Source organism: Sparus aurata, chromosome 20 (genome assembly GCF_900880675.1).
Source record: "Sparus aurata chromosome 20, fSpaAur1.1, whole genome shotgun sequence".
Taxonomy (NCBI): Eukaryota; Metazoa; Chordata; class Actinopteri; order Spariformes; family Sparidae; genus Sparus; species Sparus aurata.
Genome location: NC_044206.1, coordinates 3,008,130 through 3,028,198, shown reverse-complemented (window position 1 = coordinate 3,028,198; position 20,069 = coordinate 3,008,130). Strand labels below are relative to the sequence as shown.

At 43.1% G+C, this 20,069-nt stretch overlaps 1 protein-coding gene across 2 annotated transcripts; it reads left to right on the top strand.

Annotated features, from left to right (window-relative positions):
- The first annotated feature begins 115 nt into the window (after nucleotides 1–115).
- Nucleotides 116–16,024, top strand: LOC115570933 (myosin phosphatase Rho-interacting protein-like). Of its 2 annotated transcripts, none has more exons than XM_030399758.1 (4): nucleotides 116–262; nucleotides 9,482–9,559; nucleotides 10,048–10,113; nucleotides 15,456–16,024. In XM_030399758.1, the coding sequence occupies exons 1-4, from the start codon at nucleotides 140–142 to the stop codon at nucleotides 15,618–15,620; spliced, it is 432 nt and encodes a 143-aa protein (XP_030255618.1). In that variant the 5' UTR covers nucleotides 116–139; the 3' UTR covers nucleotides 15,621–16,024. The 2 variants fall into 2 exon arrangements, with proteins under 2 accessions (XP_030255618.1, XP_030255619.1); XM_030399759.1 differs by lacking the exon at nucleotides 15,456–16,024 and adding an exon at nucleotides 13,232–13,321.
- The last annotated feature ends 4,045 nt before the right edge of the window (nucleotides 16,025–20,069 follow it).

Below are 20,069 nucleotides of genomic sequence, written 5' to 3'. Positions count from 1 at the left end.
TTTTTTTACTTTACAATGCATCGGAGTGCTGGAGCTTTTTTCAAGTTGGTATAGAAGAGACGCAGAAGCTAACAGCGGGATCACAACTCCACTGCTGACATAGAAGTCCCCCCGAGTGTCTGCAAAGAGCTGAAATATCATGTCGACCGCAAAAGAAAACCCCTGTAGGAAATTCCAGGCGAACTTCTTCAACAAAAGTAAATGTCAGAACTGCTTCAAACCACGAGAGCTGCATCTGTTGACGGACCAGGACCTGACCCAGGTAACCAATGCATGCTAGGAACAATAATGACATTACTAGGTTGGACTGTGCCTTCAGTGGTTTAAGTCTCTTAAATGATTGCCTTTTCATGAACTGTCGTTGCTGCCAAACTGTAAAATGATTATTGCCTTGACAGTAACTAGCCTGTCAGGCTCGTGAGAATATAGACTGGCAGCTACATGCTTGTAGCTTAAAAAAAAAAACAAAAAAACAAAAAAAACGCCTGGCTTGCTTTGAAATCCGATATGTTTTACATTTTAAAATGTTAATTTCCACCCTTTTCCTGAACTGGATATCAAAGGGGTTTGTAAAGAACGGCAGCATATATGTGGTATATTTAATCTAAAGAACGTCCTTCGCAACTGTATGTTAGCAGCTAAGGTGGAGAGACGTGAGGTTAGGATGGTGTTTATTCTGGCTGGCATACAACACATCTGTGGGTCCTTCACCTCTCTCTTATGCCTGTCTCTTTCCATGTGACCCAACCAGTCTGGTGAAAGTGAATTCCTGTGGATCTTTTCTATCTACAATGGCTACATTTGCCTGCCAGTTTGGTCCCTGTGATTGATTGTGTAACCATCAGCTGTTGTTTACCTGAAGTTGTTTGTTTGGAGTGTATATCTCTGGCAGACCAGAGTCTGCTATGTGGAAGCTAATGGGCAGAAAAACTCAGATGAGATGAGTTAAGCTCCGTTCAGCTGTGGAGATCATACTCTGAGCATGTTTTCTGGTTCCATCTCTCTCTCTCTCTCTCTCTCTCTCTCTCTCTCTCTCTCTCTCTCTCTCTCTCTCTCTCTCTCTCTCTCAGATCATTAGTTTAGTCTTCATCATGGCCTGTAATTGATCCCAGACATGAGGCCTAGATGGGCCCATGAGCATAGCTTTAGAGCCAAACAGCAACGTCAGCATCCTCTTCTCCTCTGAAACTGTGTGGGGGCACACACTTGCTTTCTTTTTTAAAAGTGTGTATGACTTGCAGCACTGGGTGTGTTGCAGGTTAAGGGCACAGACACACCAAACAGACATCCAAGAATTAGTAGTGACGAAAGCCGACAGTTGCATCGCCTCATGTGCGCTGTGTTTTGGCTGAAAAGCAGCATTTGAACACCCCACAAAGACTGCAGACGATGGTCACTTGTGAGAGAGGAAATAGAATAGAATAGAATAGAATAGAATCACTTTATTGATCCCAGACTGGGAAATTATTTTTCCCAGTCTGGGAATACCTCTCATGCCACCATGTAGTGGTAGTCTGTATTCATTATTCACTAATATTGCACTTTTAAACGAGAATATGTCTGATCTGCATTTGGCACTGAATGGCGGATGCTAATAAAAGGAGAAAATGCACTAAATGGGTGAAATCACAGACACTGCAGCAACAGACTGAAGACGTTGTCCCTTTTTGTTTTTCCGTTACTCTTCTCGGCCAATCAGTTATTTCTCTCACCGATGTGCTCCACAGCCAATTCTTCTCACTCAATTAGCTGAAAAGCCTCTGAGAAGATCTGAACAGTGCCAGTGGTGCAGGACACACCACAACAACTATGGCCACGGTGCTTTCCGACAGCCCCAACATTTGCGGCCTGGTGTGTTAGAGCCGAACTCCTCAGATGTGTGACTCTCTATTGAAGATAGACGGCTTATAGTTACATCACTTCCTCTAATCTCCCCGTGACCTGGAGCCGGAACCAGAGAGGCTTACTGCCCTGGCCTTTGGGAATGATACACCATCAATCCTTGATCATCACTGTTGCCCGAGTCACCCACAGGCTTTTGAAAATGTCTGCAGTGTGTCAGCTATCCAAAGAATTTGCAAGGAGCTCAGTTGCACAAGCAGATTTTGTAATTATTTTATCTGGACAGTCCTCAAACCACTACGCACCAGGCCATTAGTGGTGTAAAGCTGTGTTACATAACCTAAACAGCGATAAACTTGTGAGCCCAAGCAAGGTAAGGACTGGGCTATGTAAAGTGTTCCCAGTGTTCAGAAACTGCTACGGACTGACTTACAGGAGACAAACCCAATAACCCGGTAAAAAGAAAGCTCCTGTAAAGCTGTTAAAACCCCATGAATAGGTGATTTAGCTAAGTGAATCTGAGCCCTAAATTAAATGCAAAGTATTCAGAACTCAGTGTTTCCCCTACTATTGTACAGGCCTGGCGGGCCGCCAGGCCAAAAAAAAAATCAATACGCCAAAAATAAGCCACCTATCAATTCATTCATAAATCAATAATCATTTACATTAGGAGCACCTCTGTGCAGCGCAACGCGAGTCAACCTGCTTCGTTGCCTAGTAACGATGCAAGTACCGCTGCTGAGAGCGCGGGCATATATTCTGGGAAAAAATGACAGGTGCAGGTGAGACGGAAGAAAGGGGGGCAGATTGCAGTGGAGATGGGGGCTGCTCGAAGTCCGTTACTGCCCCTGACACCGGTCCGACTGCCGACCCCTGTCCGGCGGGTGACCGCGGGTGACCGCGGACCCGGACCGACTGCCGACCCTTGTCCAACGGGTGATGCCAGTCCGACTGCCGACCCCCGTCCGAAGGGTGACCGCGGGCCCGGACCGACTGGTAACGTTGACCCAGCAAAAAAAAAATACAGCTAAACACAGAACATCTGGCTGGGATCCCGAATGGCTTAATAACCATAACTACAGCCCTTGGTTGTACTTGGTTGTTTACAATTTGTTGTTTAGCTTATATTTTTGTTCTGATTGAGGAGCTTCTCTCCCTTTTTTTTTTTTTGGGTAAGCAATAATGATGAAAATAACACAGACAATAGGCTAGTTTTCCCAGGCATTGTCAAAAGTATGTAACTCTGTTATGATAAAATGAATAAAAAATGTATGTGTTTGTTAAAAAAAATATTTATAACTGATAGAATCTCAATTATGTGTAGGGGTGTTTTGTCGCTTATGCCGTCAGCACAAGCAGCCCGTTAAAAGAGGACCAGCCCAGAGGGTTTTTTTTATTGATATCCCTTCTGCAATGTACAGAAAAGATGTGCTTGATGCTCATATGGGTTCGGACCACCACGCTGCAGCCTTTCAGGCCCATGCAACTTTGATTAAAGGTTAGATTAAGATTAATGATTTCATTTAAGTGATATCATTCAGCAATATAGGCCTACAATGATTTTTTATGTAAATATTTGTTATTGCTATATTTCGCGTCTCGTCTGTTTAGGGTTTTTTCGGTGGGTACCACCGGGCCTAAAAAAAATTCTAGGGGAAACACTGGAACTTAAGGGAGCTGGAGCTTGAGAATGTAGCTTTGAAACAAATAGCCCACGTGGAAAAGTTATGCAAAGGGAATTGTGCGTCTGACTTGTCGCAAGGACAGTATCCAATATAAACAATCTCTTTGTTCAACACAGCTAGAATAAAAGGTGGGCTGGGGGAGGGGCTGCGGCCGGGCCCCAGTGCATTCTTTCATTTCAGTCAATGTGCTCCAAAAGGAGTTTTATTTCTCCACGAGTTCCAAGTCTGTAGTCACGGTTTTCACTCGACTGCATGAATTGTTTGGCCCTGGGGAGGGGAGATGTTCGTCAGGCTCGATGGGCCGTCCCTGTTGGAGAGAAGTGATCACGCTATCCAGGAGAGGTGGTGGGAGGCAGGTCAGTGATGGAGGATACAGACAGGTTAAGGTTTAAAATGTACGTGGGAGACGGAGAAAGTTGGTGATGGGACTTCAGGAGTGGGAGCAGGAGTCGTAGGTAGAGAAAGGAAGTGTGTGGTTGGGAAATCAGAGTAGAGTTTCCCAGCAGCTGCTGCTCAACATCCCACCCCAAGTGCTTCTAATGATACACAGTGGAGTCAGACTTTACGCAGCCCATAGCTTTAACACGGACCAAATGTTCCAACGCTGTTACTGACTGCAGGCTGTTCTCAGAATGGTTTTCATAACACAAGGACAGACGCCATCCTTTCATGCCAGATAGGCTGTAACTCGTATCTGTGACCCTGCTCCAGCAGTGTTTCTGTAAGGGCCTTGTGTGTATTGGATCTCTGTTGTGATAATGGCATGAGTTTTACACCCAGCTGTGTTTGTCTTGTCACCCGCATCCTGATCAGGGACAACAGCAGCACTTCTGTTGCACTGAACCTGCTCTTCTCAGTAACAGCTCCAACCATGACCATGCCTACACCAAGGCTGCATCGATGAGACTGCTTATTATTTTCACAATTAATTAATTTGTCTGGAAAATGTCAAACGAATAGAAAAAAGGTTAATCACATATTCCCCGAGAGCTCAGTGATGTCTTCAGATTGTGTTTTTTCCCCCACCAATGGTCCAAGACCTAAAGAAATGAACATTACAATCATGATCGACAAAGAAAGCAGCTTGAAAAGTGACTGAAACGATTAAATCAAAACAAGTCATCACACAGTCTTAAAGCCAAGTGAAGCTCATAGTGTTGCATTCTGTCATTCACTTTTTTTATATATTGTGAGAGTAATTCGTGCAGTTGCTACATTTACTGAATCTCTCTGTCAGTAATAAGACCGACAGTAGCACCACTTCTTAGGACAAGACACACCAAACCAACATCAAAGAACTGGCGCTGATTAAGGCGTTGGCCAACGTCTCCTGTCTCTCATCCAAAAAGCTGCACTTGAACACACAGCAAAGACTAGAGACGACAGCCAGCTAGCATGAACGTTCTTGTCAAGTGGAAATAAAGCAATTTCTCCATCACTTGTCGCTGCGGCAAGTCAAACCAAGCTTTGCCAATGTGCTTTTCCATGACTAGTTTTATTGCGCCAAGTTGAGCTGAGCTGCGCCGGCAGTGGACCTACTCCGGAGTAGGGTCAACTCATGTCTGTGCAGGAAACCTGAGAGAAAGACGTTTTTATAAGTCAGTGTGTTCAGCCCTCGGTACTTTTGTAGCTTCTAACAGAACCTCTTTAGTTTCTCTCTTCCCGTGAGGTACTGCTGGTGAGAACATAACGTCTCCTGTAATGCTGCTTCACAATAAAAGCTTTAATGACTAAGTAATGGGGGGACTTTTGTTTTGAGGAAGGTGTAGAAAATGAAATGAGTTTGTAACTGAATTAGCGGAGCCATTTTGCTAGCGGTAATTACTCTGTAGTACTGAAGGAATGGAGATGTGCGTCATTGGTTAATGAGCTGAGGGAAACTGAGCAGAGCCAGGCTGGCAGATGTAAATTGGATAACGATAACGGTCTAAGTGCCCATTCCACCAGGTGGCTGTAGTCAGTAGCCCTTTTCTCACGGAGACGCCACATTATCGCCGATCTGTGTAGTTATTACACCATCAGATCGACAAACCCTCCCCCGCACCGTCAGCTTATCAATTCACACAGGTTTGGTTCGCCAATTCTGCACCTCTGATACTGCCTCTGGAGGTGCATCTGCACCGCGGCTTTCACACAGAGGAGGATGCGGAGAATTGGCACAGGATCCCCGCACTCAAAGGGCAGTGTGAATGGGACTTGTATTTGTCATTCAAAATGGGAAACAGGAAGACTCTTGACTGCAGATAGACAAAGGATTGTGATGAAATTAGGGGTGCACCGATGCGATATTAAGATCGGATATCACCCCGATATTGACAAAATGGCTGGATCGGGGATCGGTAAAATGAACAGATACACGGGCCGATCCAGTTTTTTTTTTTTTTTTTTTTCTCCGTCGCAGCACATCCTACGTCATTCGTCAGCGTTAGTGTGTCGCATGCTGGAAGAGCACAAGTTGTTGTTTGACCAACTCTTTATTAGTTTATTCACAGGTTCAGCTGCTATGTTTTATTTTGTATTCCTGTTTGAAGGACGTTACACTTACTCACGTCACATTTCTCCGCTGATTAGCTGTTAGCCCCGCCATCAGTTGTTAGCCTCACCGATCAGCTGTTAGCCTAGCAACGCTAACTTTCAAACCAACGTACTCAATACTATGTGGGCTGTCCATCGTTGCTCCGTTGGTCCTCCCTCCACCAGAACCTCGGGGTTATTCACCGCCGGGCTGTTTTGTCTCTTCCTCTGCTGCTGCGGTCTCCCCGGCTCGCAGCGATGCTGGATGGTCGCTACTCCGCCGTTGCTGGCGGGGTCTTCAGGTGTTCAGCACAGGAGCACCTGGACCTCTGCTGTCACTTCACCCCAGGCTTCATCGCTTGGATTGGATCTCTTGGTCTCCTGCGTCGCCCCCGCTGTGTGCACAGAGCCTCCAGACGCTAGTTTGTACACGGATGGTGCTACTGACTTCAGTGCTAGTGTTCCCTCCGTGCTGACTAGGGGTGGGAATCGAGAACCGGTTCCGACTCAGAACCGGTTCCAACTGACCAATTCCATCGGAATTGTATGCCTCCGGCGTTATCAATTCTTCTTAACGATTCTCTCATTTCCCTGCCTGCACAAGGACATTTTGCGTTGTGGTACATTTGCGTCACACTCTCTAAAGACTCAGACCTTCAACCGGGTGGCAGCATCATGGAGAAGAACAAGCGATCTATTCTGCAATGTGTAATCAGTGCAATCAACCTGGATGCGAGAGGAAGCTAGCGTAAATAATGCCACTTCTCAATTGGTAGCAAAACTGCTTTTTTTTTTAAGAGATAGAAAGCCAAGTTGTCCCCACAAGCTCTGGGACTGTGCTACTAACTCTGAAGGCTACACACTTGAACAATTGGCTGCATGGACTCACCTTTCTCCCCTGATCAGCTGTTAGCCCCGCCATCAGCTGTTAGCCCTGCCGATCAGCTGTTAGCCCCGCCATCAGCTGTTAGCCCCGGTCGATCAGCTGTTAGCCTAGCAACGCTAACTTTCAAACTGATGTACTCAATACTCTGTGGGCTGTCCATCGTTTCTCCGTTTGTCCTCCCTCCACCACAACCTCGGGGTTATTCACCGCCTGGCTCCTTTGTCGCTCTCCTCTGCTGCTGTGCTTTCCCCCGGCTGCGACGATGTTGGACGGGACCTCCAGACGCAAGTCTGTTTGTAAGAACGGTGATATTCCCTCCGTGCGGACTGACAGGCGCTCCATTTGTTCTTTGTTTTGTTTGTTTCACTTTGTTAAGTGTCCTTGGGTACCCTGAAAGGCGCAATATAAATGAAATATATTATTAATAATGCTGTAATATTGTGTTAGGGCGCCTGCGTTGCTGCTGGTCAAACAAGCTCCACTGGGACCTTCGTTGACGACGGTAACGCTGACATTAAATATCCTGCATTAGCGCACTGTCGCCTTGCAACTGCAAGCAACATGCACAGTTTTTTGTTGTATGTTTAAGTTGAATATGTTCATGTTCTCAGTCTTGTGCAGACATAATTTTGGGAAAAAATAAAATGGTTGCTTTTGGTGCAGTAGAGTGTGTAGAACTCCTTTTTTGCCACTCAATGAACTACTCAGGAATCCATATGAGAATTGATGAGGAATTGAATCGATAGACAGAATCGACAATGGCATTGATATTGATAAAAACGTATCAATTCCCACCCCTAGTGCTGACTGACAGGCAATCCATTCATTCTTTGTTTTGTTTGTTCCACTATGTGTCCTTGGGTACCCTGACAGGCGCTATATAGATTAAACGTATTATTATTATCATTATCATCATTATTATCATTATTATTATTATTATTGTTATTAATGTTACACATGTTAACAATGTTCGGTAACTGTTTGATTATTTTTGTCTTAGTTAGGAAAGTCTGGTGCCTTTAGTCCCTTTCTCATGGTGGAAGGTATACAGTTTATTATTAATTCAACAACGGTATCGGATCGGTATCGGCCGATATGCTCAGCCCAGGTATCGGTATCGGGTTTGGATCGGAAAAAACTGGATCGGTGCATCTCTAAATGGGCGAAATCATGGATAATATTGCAACAGACTCAATGGGCTTTCCCGCTATCTCTTTATCTGTTCCCTTTGTGCACCCATTTACTTAGCTGAACAGCCAATCAGAGGGATTTCTCCATATATGAAACATACTCAGTCAGCGGAAAATCCATCGACAAGGGCAAACTACTGCCAAGAACAAGGGCCACAGACCCTTGCTGATGACTCTGACATTGGCGAAGGCCCCTAAATTGCACCGTCTTCATTCATTGTGTTGTGTCATACTGTGTTGTCTTGGCTAATGTGCCAGCACTGAAGGCTCCAATAAAAGCAGATTTATTTCAAATCAGATACATGCAAGTGCACACTGTCACACAATACGGTACGGTAGCTTTGCACTTGTTAAGAAAGTGAAGAGATGAGCTGACTTTTACAGTTCAGCCACATTAGTTTGGATGTGGCCTTAGAGGACAGGCTCCCTGGAGAAGGGGCACTGCAGGGTGTGGACAGCAGGATCAGTGGGCTGGACGTTTGGTCCATTGTGTGTTTGTGTTGTATATGATGTGTTCTTGCTCCTGTTCTTTCTGAAACAGCTGCTCCATGTTTTCCCCCTCTACTTAAGACTCTGTACAGTTTTGAAAGTTTTCTGTCAGGAAATCTTAACACGCACTAAGTCTTCATCTGTCTAATTAACAGATTGATTTGATTTATCTAGGTCACAACATGCTGCATCTCCAAAATAACCTTATTTAATTGTGTCTGCTCATCAAACCTGCCTTCATAGGTGCGTCCATGCAAGTTCAAACACAGTATGGCAGGTATGCAGTGACATGGAGCAGTAACAGGGCACTATTAGACTAGCAGACTAATAATCGAATCCTTCCACCTTTCAGCAGAGACATTTCATGTAAAGTGTATTGAAGTGGTGGTGGGGTGGGGGTGGTGAGTACTGGTATGAGAGCTGCTCTGTAATGGTTTACACTTAAAGCAAAGAGATTGTCAGAGAGCAAAGAGCAGTCATCTTAAAGAGCCTACCTGCTGTGCAGTGGGAGCAGGTTCTATCTTTAAATGTTTCCATGGCTTTTAAACATTTCTGCCTCTTAGGGACTTTGGTCATTTGTGGTCAGGGCGAATCGTATGTGGGTTTTATGTGTTTTGTTTGCTGAGTATGTTGCTGGTTTTTCATACTGGTGGAAACAGGAAAGAGAAGCACTCAGGCATGTCATCAGACAGAGCTGATTACAGCAGAAGGCTGGAAAATGCCTTGTGAGAACAGAGGCAACATCTGGACCCCAAAAGGCTTCTCTCTCATATTTACACCCTCTCTCGCTCCCTCCCTTCCCCCTCAGCTCACACTCTTCCAGCTTTAATGATTACCTAAATTGCTTTTTTTCTCTCCCCCTCTCTCCTTTACAGGCTAAACCCATTTATGGTGGATGGCTGTGCTTGGCCCCTGAGGGAACCGACTTTGACAATCCAATGCAGAGATCCCGGGTAAGAGCATGCATTATAGGCGCGCATGTTTTTTCACTAAATGGGTGTAAACTTTGCTGATTTTCAACCAGCTTTGTATAATTACAATGTGACTAGTATGAACAATGTCAAACTTCCCTCCATGTTGGCAGCACCCAGACCAAAGGGCACCATAATCTAGCTGTTGTTGAAACTACAGATTGTACTTCTGACTTTTTGGACATCTCCACAGACAGACCATTCAAGAAGGGGCTGCTTACAATCCAAAACTCAAATCAAACTGTCAAACGAGGCAGTGCTTATTAAAAATGAATCTAGATTCTGTTAGAAATACTTCCTTCATTGATGGAAATGTACTAAAGGAAGAATTGTCATCGCCCATTCTGCAATAATTAAATGAGGCTAAACACAAATATTTAATTGCTTTTGGTCTATTGAATAGTAGCAACTGTCTCATAAATGCAGCTACTGTGTCAGACAAATCTCATAGCATGTTTTCCCTCTGACAGAAATGGCAAAGGAGATTCTTTGTACTGTACGAACATGGCTGCCTGCGCTTTGCCCTGGATGAATCTGTGAGTAATGCATCTAGTCCACAATTCACACTTCCATAGTAGCCACATTGTGAAACTGAACCCAAAGCCTGGAAATGCTGTTAGAATCGTTTCACATGTGGGTCAAGTTGGGTTCAAGAGTTACTTCAAAGTCTTGATACATTGTGATTGTATAAAATGTGATGTTTGGTTTGCTGATACTGTTGAGATCACTGTGAAAATGAAATGTTTAATGATGATTTTTTTATTTGAATAATGTGTAGTGACACTATTCCAGAGACCTTATGTCAGAGCATCTGAATCTGAACTGTGAGAGACAAAAATATGTTTTATGAGTAAATGTTTCGAAAGTTGCACTATTAGTGTATTCGTGAAACGGAACAAATGCGTTTCATCTATTTCCTTCAAATTGATTTTAAATCCTGCATTATTTAGATCCAGGTTTACTAACTTGTAGTCTGCTTCTTCCCTGCCCCTTGCTGGCACAATGCTACGTTTCTCTGCACATTATGGCCACAAACTTTAGATCCATAGAATAGTCTGGAACTGTATTACTTCAACTTGTATCATATGGATCATTTATGGTTGATATTGTTGCCATGTATCCTTTAGTGTATGCATTACACAAATCATTACCTTTCTTTGGTGCATATTATGGACAACTGGTCAAACTCTTTGTTTGTTTGTTCTTATGTCCATCACATCTGTCAAAGTGTGTTTCCAGCTTTAACCTTTTTGTTGTGTGCGTGTGTGGTCATTAAATCAAATCGGACAGGTGTGTGTCTGAGATGCAAGATGAAAACACAACAATTACAATACGAGTCTCGCTCATCTAGTGTCTCATCTGGTGTGTGTCACATCTGTTTATGAATATGATGAGGATACTGTAGAGTTAACTGTTTTAGTCAGCAGTATTGAAAATATGCTACCTCACCACAAATGTTCCCTACGTGTTTAAAGGTTTAAAAGGAGATAAGCAAGGTTTTTTTAAGTATAATACAGTGGTGCTGCAGAATCAGACTCTGCTCTAGCATTTAACATATGGTAACTGAGACAGATGGCACCATCAGAGCCACATGTGTCAGATAGATCCCACAATTGTACAGTGGGTCTGAGAATTGTGGAAGTTACTGTAAGCCTGTGTTTGTGGTGGTAGTGTGTCGCTAGGGGAATGTGACACGGGTGACCAAACCCATACCGGCTGATCAGGCTGGAGATTAGACTGCTTGTGTGTAAACACTGGGGGCCACACACTACCAGCAAGCCTGCCAGGAACACACACACATTTACTTTTACATGTCTTGTGAACAGGGCTCAAATTTGGCACCAATCACCAGTCAGATGCTGGTCAGATAAGCAAGCGGCTGGTAGATATGCTTCACTCAGCAGCATAAAAAAAGTGGCTAGTAAACATTCATATGCCATTTAACTGGTGGACTTATAGATAAGTTAAGGCATAGGGCTTTCACGATTTGTAATTCTATGTCAAGAATTCAATTATTTCAATCACCAAAAACCCAAGCAGCAGTATTTCTTTCCCAGCCCCGCCTGCCTAAGTGCGTCTGAAGAAAAAACAAAACAACAACATTTACATCATAATACGGCTAGCTTACTGGTAGCCTGCAGCTGCTCTTCCAGACATGTTTCCTCTGTGCATGAAGACGATCAAATGACTGGAACTATAGGTGTTTTTGACATCATGAAAAATAATGGGTTTATTTTCCTTTTTACTTACCGATCCCTAACTTTACCCAATAATGAAGTCAAGCCTTTGGTGTGAAACCCCTTTTAAAAAGGCATAAAACCACTGTTCTGTTGTAAGAATGGCATAGCCTTTAGGTCCTGAAAAAAATGTTTAAATAGAAGATCAGTTAGAGTGAAATGGAATGAACACCTCACAGGATATTTACCTGTCTTGGCTCAGGATCTTTCAAATGAGCTTGAATTAACGATGGCAGGGACTGTTTCTGTACCAGGTTTTTACATGAGTTACTAGCCCCAATCACAGTGTTGTTGGATGTGGGGCTCCTGCGCCAATTCTCCGCCTCTGTGTGAATGTCTCGGAGGCAGCGAGGGGTGAAATTTCGCTCCGGCACTGATACTCCTTGGGAGGTAGTATCAAAGGCGCAGTATTGGCGAACCAAACTAGTGTGAATGGATAAGCTGGCTGCATGTCTCAAGGGCGTGTCAATCAGACAGTCTGATAACTACACAGGTCTCTCACTCAACTAAATATAGAGAAATGTCCCACAAAGCAACGTTTCATGACCAAACAACAGTAACGTAGTTACTGTAACTGTCTTTGGCAACTTATACAAGGAAAAAACAAAGCAGATATACGTGGAGAAGCGTGCATCTTCCCGCCTGTCCTACCGACTCATTTCTGCTTGAAAAACAGTGTTTTTCATCTGCAAAAAACTTTTACTCACCAACCTCCAGACCGAGACCTCAGTGAACTTTCCTCAGAAAACAGCCTCCGTCCCCGCAAGTGAGGGAGTCCGACAGCTTCCAGTTTACTGATGGCGATTATGTCCTTATGTAATTTAGAGCGAAAAACATAACTTTGTCACTTTTCAGGATATTTGGTGGGTCAGGCTCTCAATCACTACACATTATAAAATCATCCATATGACTATAAACTATCCGCAGGTTTAGATTGACAGGAGGACACCTTGAAAACACCGACGTCATCATCATGACGTGTACCGTCACGGCTCTTTAGGAGCCGTAACGTCGGCTTTCTGTGTGAATTACTCAGCAATTTGTCTTTAAGGCGGAGATGCTTGGCTCTGTGTGAATGACCAATGGCGGAGAATTGGCAAACCGCCACTGCAGCGTTAATGCGGCTTCTCTATGTGAAAAATCTTTCAGCAGGAGTGTTTCTGTAAGTGAGGACAGTGAGAAGGAAAGAGATGAGCTGACTATTTAACATCCCTGCCGTGCCACTGTGAACCATTTGAAGTCACATTTAGTGGATATCTTTGTGTTGCCAGTGATGACAATGGGAGGAAACTTGGTTGTGCGAGTGCGCATTTCCACTGTGTAATGTGTTTCCAGTGACACCCAGGCTGGTGTGCAGTTGTGTTTTCCTCTCATTGTAACAGTGATTCCAAAACTGTCTGCCTCATTGTCCTTTCAGTCTTTCATGTACTCCACAAGGCAGGAAAAGTGGGTCAGGGAAATGGCTGCTTTGTGCTCTGGACCCAGAGGATAGGAACTCCAAAACCCTGCAGCTGATAACAACACATTAACAGTCTTGATCTCATCGAGCTCATCATTGTTTACCCAATGGCTCGGGCCACCAGCTGAGGGCAGATATGATTTGTTTAAGGTCAGGGTTGAGCTCTGCATTCATATATGCCATTCCTCTCATGTGGCTTTGATATAGCAGAGAGATTTACAGGAACCACACCCCCCCATTCTTTGTCTCATGATTCTTTTGATCACATTATCTCGACACAGTACATTATAAGAATGTATTGTTATCTTCAGCTCCATGTTCAATAGCTGCCATGTCAGGACCCTTCAGCAGGGTTCAAGCTTACGGTCACTGAAGCCTCCTCCCTTGTGTCCATGTTTTGTGCTGACTAAAAGTAAGACAATCCTTTTGAATTTGACTGTGGTCAATACTGTCTAACATTATCAAGATGTTACAAGAAAGATGACAGAAGTGGACTGAAATGTTTTGTTCCATCCAGAAAGACTAGTGCTTGACAAGATTACAGGATCGTATTTGCTAATAAAATTTCATCACAATTTAGCAATGGTTGGTGCGGCTAGCTGAAGCAGAGAGAGCTCCAACTCCGAGGTGAGGTGGCCAGATTTCAGCTGTGGTTGATATAAAAAAAGAATCCAGACATTTTGATTTTTGATTCTTTTCCCACTTTGAATGTTCTGTGGCAATTGAGGGAGAGATCTGTGATTCTCTAAAGTGGCTTAAAAACATTACATGCCCTCTTCTTCACTTAAGGCCCACCATAAACTCCAGCTTGCACCATGTTTGCCCAGTGACTTTAAAGAGATTGACATTTGCGCTTATTTGCTCTCTTGCCAGGGGAAGATCATTACCACTCCCATGTCTAAAGCCAACAGCCAAGCTAAGCTAGTTTAGTTTAGCTCAAAGAGAATGTTTGTAATTTTTGCTCACTAAAATGTTGTCTTTATTGGTTTATTGAATATAAATGACTTAATCAGTTAAAACAGCATTCCAACAGCTGTTGGGATGTAAGATGTAAGGACAGAAATGCAAATGTATTGCATTTAATACTAAACTTATGGGAAGGCTCAAATGATTGATGATTTGTGCTAGCTGTTTGCTCCTCACGCAACTCAACTCTTTAAATCACACAGTTTGATTTATTTTTGTGAAGACAGAGAAGTTGTATTGGATTTTGTTTGCCACAGCCCAAAAGTAATTTATTTAGTTGCAACAGACAGCATGTTCACTACCATCTGCTACAACACACAGATGAGGCCAAAAACGTTATTTGGTGATCTGAGCAATCTGCGTGTGGAAACTGGAGATATCACTCTAAAGATGTAGTGAAGGTGCATCACTTCAGCCTACAGACAGGCATAGAGATTCGTGGACGGCTGAGCAACATCTCTCATCCTCATTCACCCCAGATGTGTAACAGAATTAATGATATGGACATGGTTAATGATTTAAAAGTAACCATAACTGACAACATCTTCTGTATGGAAGGTATTTTCAGTCATAATAGAAATTATAGAAAAATAAAAGCAATTTAAGAAATATGTATTTTTACAATTAGAAATAATCAGGGCATAAATAAACTTGAAAAGAAAAAGTAAACTGAAAAAGAGCATTTAAAAATGCAAAAATGATAATCTGAAAACAGTGGCTAAAGTGAGTAAAGGAAAAATGCAACTGCTAAAAGTGAGGGCATTTGTAAAGATGAAATTGTAAATGGAAATAAAACAATGGAACCATCAAGTGTTTGACCCAGAATGGGGAACAGTTGAGCTTAAATGGAAAAGCGTTTTCTATTAAATCAAGGGAATAATTGGTAGATCCAGCAATACATATTCTTTTAGCTACAGCTGTAAACTAGTGTCTACAAAAGGATTGGCCACATTTTTGCATCTTTACCAGACACAATCCAGCCATGTACTAGGGTTTTGACCTCGTCTTGTTTCAAATAACCACTTTTTTGTCTTCTGTTATTTTAGTGGGATGATTCTCCTTTTGATTTTTCTGTGTGTGTGTGTAGTAAGTCCAGGATCAAAACAAACGTTGAAAGCCTGTTGTCAGCTTCCATTTACTACATAACACTTCAGATGACCAAGCAGAGAAGTGACTGAATCGAAAAGTTTTTCCCCTTTTCATAATCCTCTTGAAGAACAAGGTCCGGGGAGCGATGACAACGTCCGCTATTTTCTGGCAGCAGACAGCAGGGTGCTATCTGAAGCGGTCTCTCAGAGCTCAACTATTTTCACCACAAGCAGAGGGAAAGATGCTCTCCCATCTAAAACAGCATTCCTCCTCCAATGCCCTTATTTGGTGAACTGCAGTGAGCTTTCAGCCCGGGAGCACAGAGAGCAGGAGAAAGGAGCTGTAGCCCCTAAAAACCACAGAGGAAACGTCAGATATGCCCCAGACCCAGACACTCCACACACAGCCTGCCACAGCAAGCACACAGCTCTGCTGATGCATCAGACAGTTTAAGGAACAGTTAAGGTACAAGTTAAGACTAATCAAAGTGAGATGAAGACTGTGAATGGATAGATAGTGACACCCACTGTCATGGAAAGAAGTATTTTCCACAAGGATGGAAATATTCCGAGGCCACCCTGAAAGCTTTATGGTTAAAAGGTCAATGACCATAAAAACATACTGAAGGAGGGGTCGGGGGGGATGACCACTTAGCGCCAGAGCTGTTTCAGTCTTACGGCATATTTTAGAAAATTGAAAGCAGTTCCATCCACTGTGATTCTCAAAATATTTCCATCATTCCAGGCGTAGCTTTGAAGCTAGACTGGCCATTCCAGCCTGTGAGGAGTTTTGATGGAGTGTGCTGTGTCGAGGCAAATGTACCTTATAAAACAGCAGTCTCCTCTCCAGAGCCCGCTGTGGCAGACTTGCCTTTGGCCAAGCCTGTAAAAGCCTCCTGGAGGATTTATTATTATTTATGGAGTGGGTGTTTTCCACTTAATACTAAAGCTGGCTCTGTTGTTTTTTCATGCTGATTTTAAAGTTGTTGTTTTTTTGGAACGTTTACCATCAGGCATGGCCTCCAATAAAGAGTAAAGATTTTAGCATGGGGTAGTACCTCCAGAGACAGTTTCTTTTTTAGTGTAAATTGCGTTACTTGTCAGTCTCCTGTGTGTTGTATTGTTTCTGTGTAGTTCAGTGTCTTGGTTTGTTTTATAGCCTCTTGTGTCATGTCAGCCACAGGGACAGACATCTCAAGCAAAGAAAGTTGTGAGAAAGTTGTTGGTTTTGATGATATTCCATCACAAAGCTAAAAATAGTTAGGCCCATAGAAGGCAGAGACAATGGGAGGATATGGAATTGGCCCAGTTCTGTAGAAATCAAACCCACAATAATTAATTTGCTTTTGAATGGTAGCTTTGGCAGAAACTTCTGCTTTGTTTTGGTGCCAGTTGCAGAGGGCAGTTTCCAAGCAACAAGTAGCTCTCAGGACTGGGATCAGCTGGACTTAAGAAATCCAGGCTCCACCTAACAGCAACACATAACACAGAAAACTCACCTTCTGGCTATGTGAGCGTCATCTCAAACACTGAATAAGTGGATAGAAAGGCAAAGTTTCCAATGCTAAGGTTCCCCAGCTGCAACCAATAAAGAGATAATGTTCTTTGGTCGATAGAACTTTATACAGCTGTAGCTTTGAGGGATGGATAAACTAGGAATCTTCTTTCAGTTATTGATTTTTCAGGCTCATTATATTCTAGATTAAGATATTAACTCTGTTTTTGAACTACAACATTTAATCAATTAATCCACTATTTGTTAGTTGTATGGTTTGAAAAAATTAAGAACCCTGTTATAGGGCATCAACATGAAGGCCAGGATCGAAGGTGTTCCCTGCACAACATTGTACTGTAACAAGATTTATGGGTGGATCACTATTTAAATCCTCACATTTGAAAGGCTAGAACCAGCAAACTTGTGGCATATTTGTATGGAAGTGGATTATCCCACTCACTCGACTGTTCATTGCCACTTTAGATCTGCTCAATTTTTACAACTTCCTACAGACGTAATTGAAATATCTCAATTACAAGTACATCGTGATAGAGATGTGGTGGAAATGCAAAAGAGGCTCAAATTACATCCTGGTTTGGTTCCTGTGGTTCCATTCTGATTGGTCGAAAAAGGCTTATTAATGGCAATAGATTTAGATTATATACACTACTCACAATAAGTTAGGGATATTGTGAGAGACTCGGTGGATTTCATACATATGCTGTTTGTTTCACTTCAGAGAGTTTTGGGATAGGGAGGCAATTGTATTGGGGTGATAGACACACCTCATTTTGTGTTTTCCACGTCATGGTCTCACTGTGTACAGTAGGGCTGGGCGAAAAATCAGCAAAATCGATTCATTCGAGTTTTTGGGTAAGGACGATTTTTTAAAATGAAAATCGATTTTTTTATTTAACTTCCTCCGCCGCTGCTCCTCGTGGGCTCCCGTAGTTCGTAGTCGGCTCTGCCCTCCTCCCCGCATTGACTTTCCGCAGAAATACAAACACAACATGCAGCGAGCAAGGTGTTCGTTCATAAAAAGGCACTGTCTCGTTAGTCACTTGGTTTTGTGGCGTCAGACCGCGAACAAACCACCGTCCGCTGCAAAGTTTGTTCAAAGGCTGTTGCAACTAAAGGGAGCGGACTGAACCATTTATTTCAGCATCTCAAACAGACGCCTGGATCGCAGTGGGACACTTGTTGTTCACTACAAGTTGTACAGACCGCGGCAGCCCACACGTATCCACTATAAAGCAGCCAACATTAGCAGAATAATTTAATCAGTGTGTCCAGTATGAGAAGAAAGGTTCCCGGTGGACAGCTGTCACAGATGCTGTCACGTTGCATATCGCTAAGATATGCTGCTCGTATTTACATTGGAAACGAAACAAAGGCACCTTTTGCAAAATAAAGGATTTAATGAAAGTTATATTAACACTTTATCAATACCAATATGGAAACTTATCTGTTTTTATTATGGCAAGCAATCTGACACTTTTTATGTGAGTTTGAAGCTGCACTGTTTACAATGGCAGGGCAAATTTGTTGTAAATCATAGCATTAAAATAAAAGCAATGCTTTTGATAATTTCTTTGTAATTTGAAGTTTGTTCTTGAGAAGAGAAAAAAAAAATCGCTTAAAATCGTAAATCGAGCTTGGTGTAAAAAAAAATCGGAGATTCAATTTTTAGGCCATATCGCCCAGCCCTAGTGTACAGTGTGCCTTACATATTGGGGCCAATACCAAAAAACTAAAAGACAACCCTTTTCAATATGGCATCAATTTCAACATTCTGTGGGTATAAAAAGCTGGTATTGTCATTAAGTCATTCCAAGTTCATCATTCAAACAGCTGTGGACACACGACGTCACTTAACTGACGAGCAGCGCCACCTGGCCATAGCGCGCCTTCGGGTCGGTAGCAGGCAGTCAGATGTTGCTCGTGAACTTGGTGTGTCTCAAAGTGTCATCAGCAGACTTGCATCAAGACACAGAACTACTGGCAGAGTTTGTGACAGACCCAGGAGTGGAGCTCCACGAGTGACAGACCGCAACGATGACCAGTACCTAAGGACCTATGCACTCAGACATCGTTATGCAACTGCCACACAGCTGCAGGCCCAGTTACGAGATGTGAGGGGTACTGGGGTTTCCAGACAAACCATTCGAAACAGACTCCACCGCTTTGGCTTGAATGCCAGACGACCGTTGCAGGTGACTCCACTGACACCAAGACACCGCCGTGAACGTTTGCAGTGGGCACAAGACCATGTGACCTGGACAATGCAGCAGTGGTCTACCGTCCTGTTCACTGATGAGTTTCGGGTCACCTTGCACAGAAATGATGGTCGTCAGCGTTGCTGGAGAAGGCGAGGTGAGCGATACGCCGAGGTCAACATGGTCCCCAGGGTTCCCTTTGGTGGAGGAGGTGCAACAGTCTGGGCAGGCATCACCAGTCAGCGCAAAACAGATTTGGTTATTGTAGATGGCTCAGTCACTGCACGTTCTTACCTCAGAGACATCATAGAACCCATCATCATACCCCAATTCCGCCAGCACACCCCCAACTTTCTGTTCATGGATGATAATGCTCCACCACATCGTGCCAGAATTGTCACAGCTCGACTTCAGGAAGTCGGAGTGCCTCATATGGTATGGCCAGCAATGTCCCCTGACCTGAACCCCATAGAGCACGTCTGGGACCAGCTGAAGCAGAGACTGGATGATCGTACCCCACCCCCATGTGACCTGGCAGAACTGCGTGTAGCACTTGCGGAGGAGTGGAACGCATTGCCTCAGAACAACATCATGAGGCTAGTGAGGAGCATGTCAAGCTGTCATTGCGGCAAATGGTGGAAACACCCGCTACTGACATTGTCAATTTTTGTTATTTGGGGCTATCCTTGTTATTGTCTACATTTTTGGGGTAATAAATATTAAACTAATGAAACTAATGAAAATGTTGTTTCTTCTCATTCATTATTAGTAATATCAAAGGGAACTTTTACTTATTTCATTAAAATTCAGACCAAATAGGAAAAGCACTCATGTAAATAACAATATCCCTAACTTATTGTGAGTAGTGTGTGTATGTATATGTATATATGTATATGTGTGTGTGTGTGTGTGTGTGTGTGTGTGTGTGTGTGTGTGTGTGTGTGTGTGTGTGTATATATATAGATATAAATATATATATATATATATATATATATATATATATATATATAGATATATAGATATATATAGAT

Bases quoted from the DNA above. Each gene is read 5' to 3' on its own strand.
- LOC115570933 (XM_030399758.1), top strand. From the start codon at position 140: ATGTCGACCGCAAAAGAAAACCCCTGTAGGAAATTCCAGGCGAACTTC. The intron at 9,560-10,047 runs GTAAGAGCATGC...TCCCTCTGACAG, and splicing joins ATCCAATGCAGAGATCCCGG to AAATGGCAAAGGAGATTCTT. The intron at 10,114-15,455 runs GTGAGTAATGCA...ATCCTCTTGAAG, and splicing joins GCTTTGCCCTGGATGAATCT to AACAAGGTCCGGGGAGCGAT.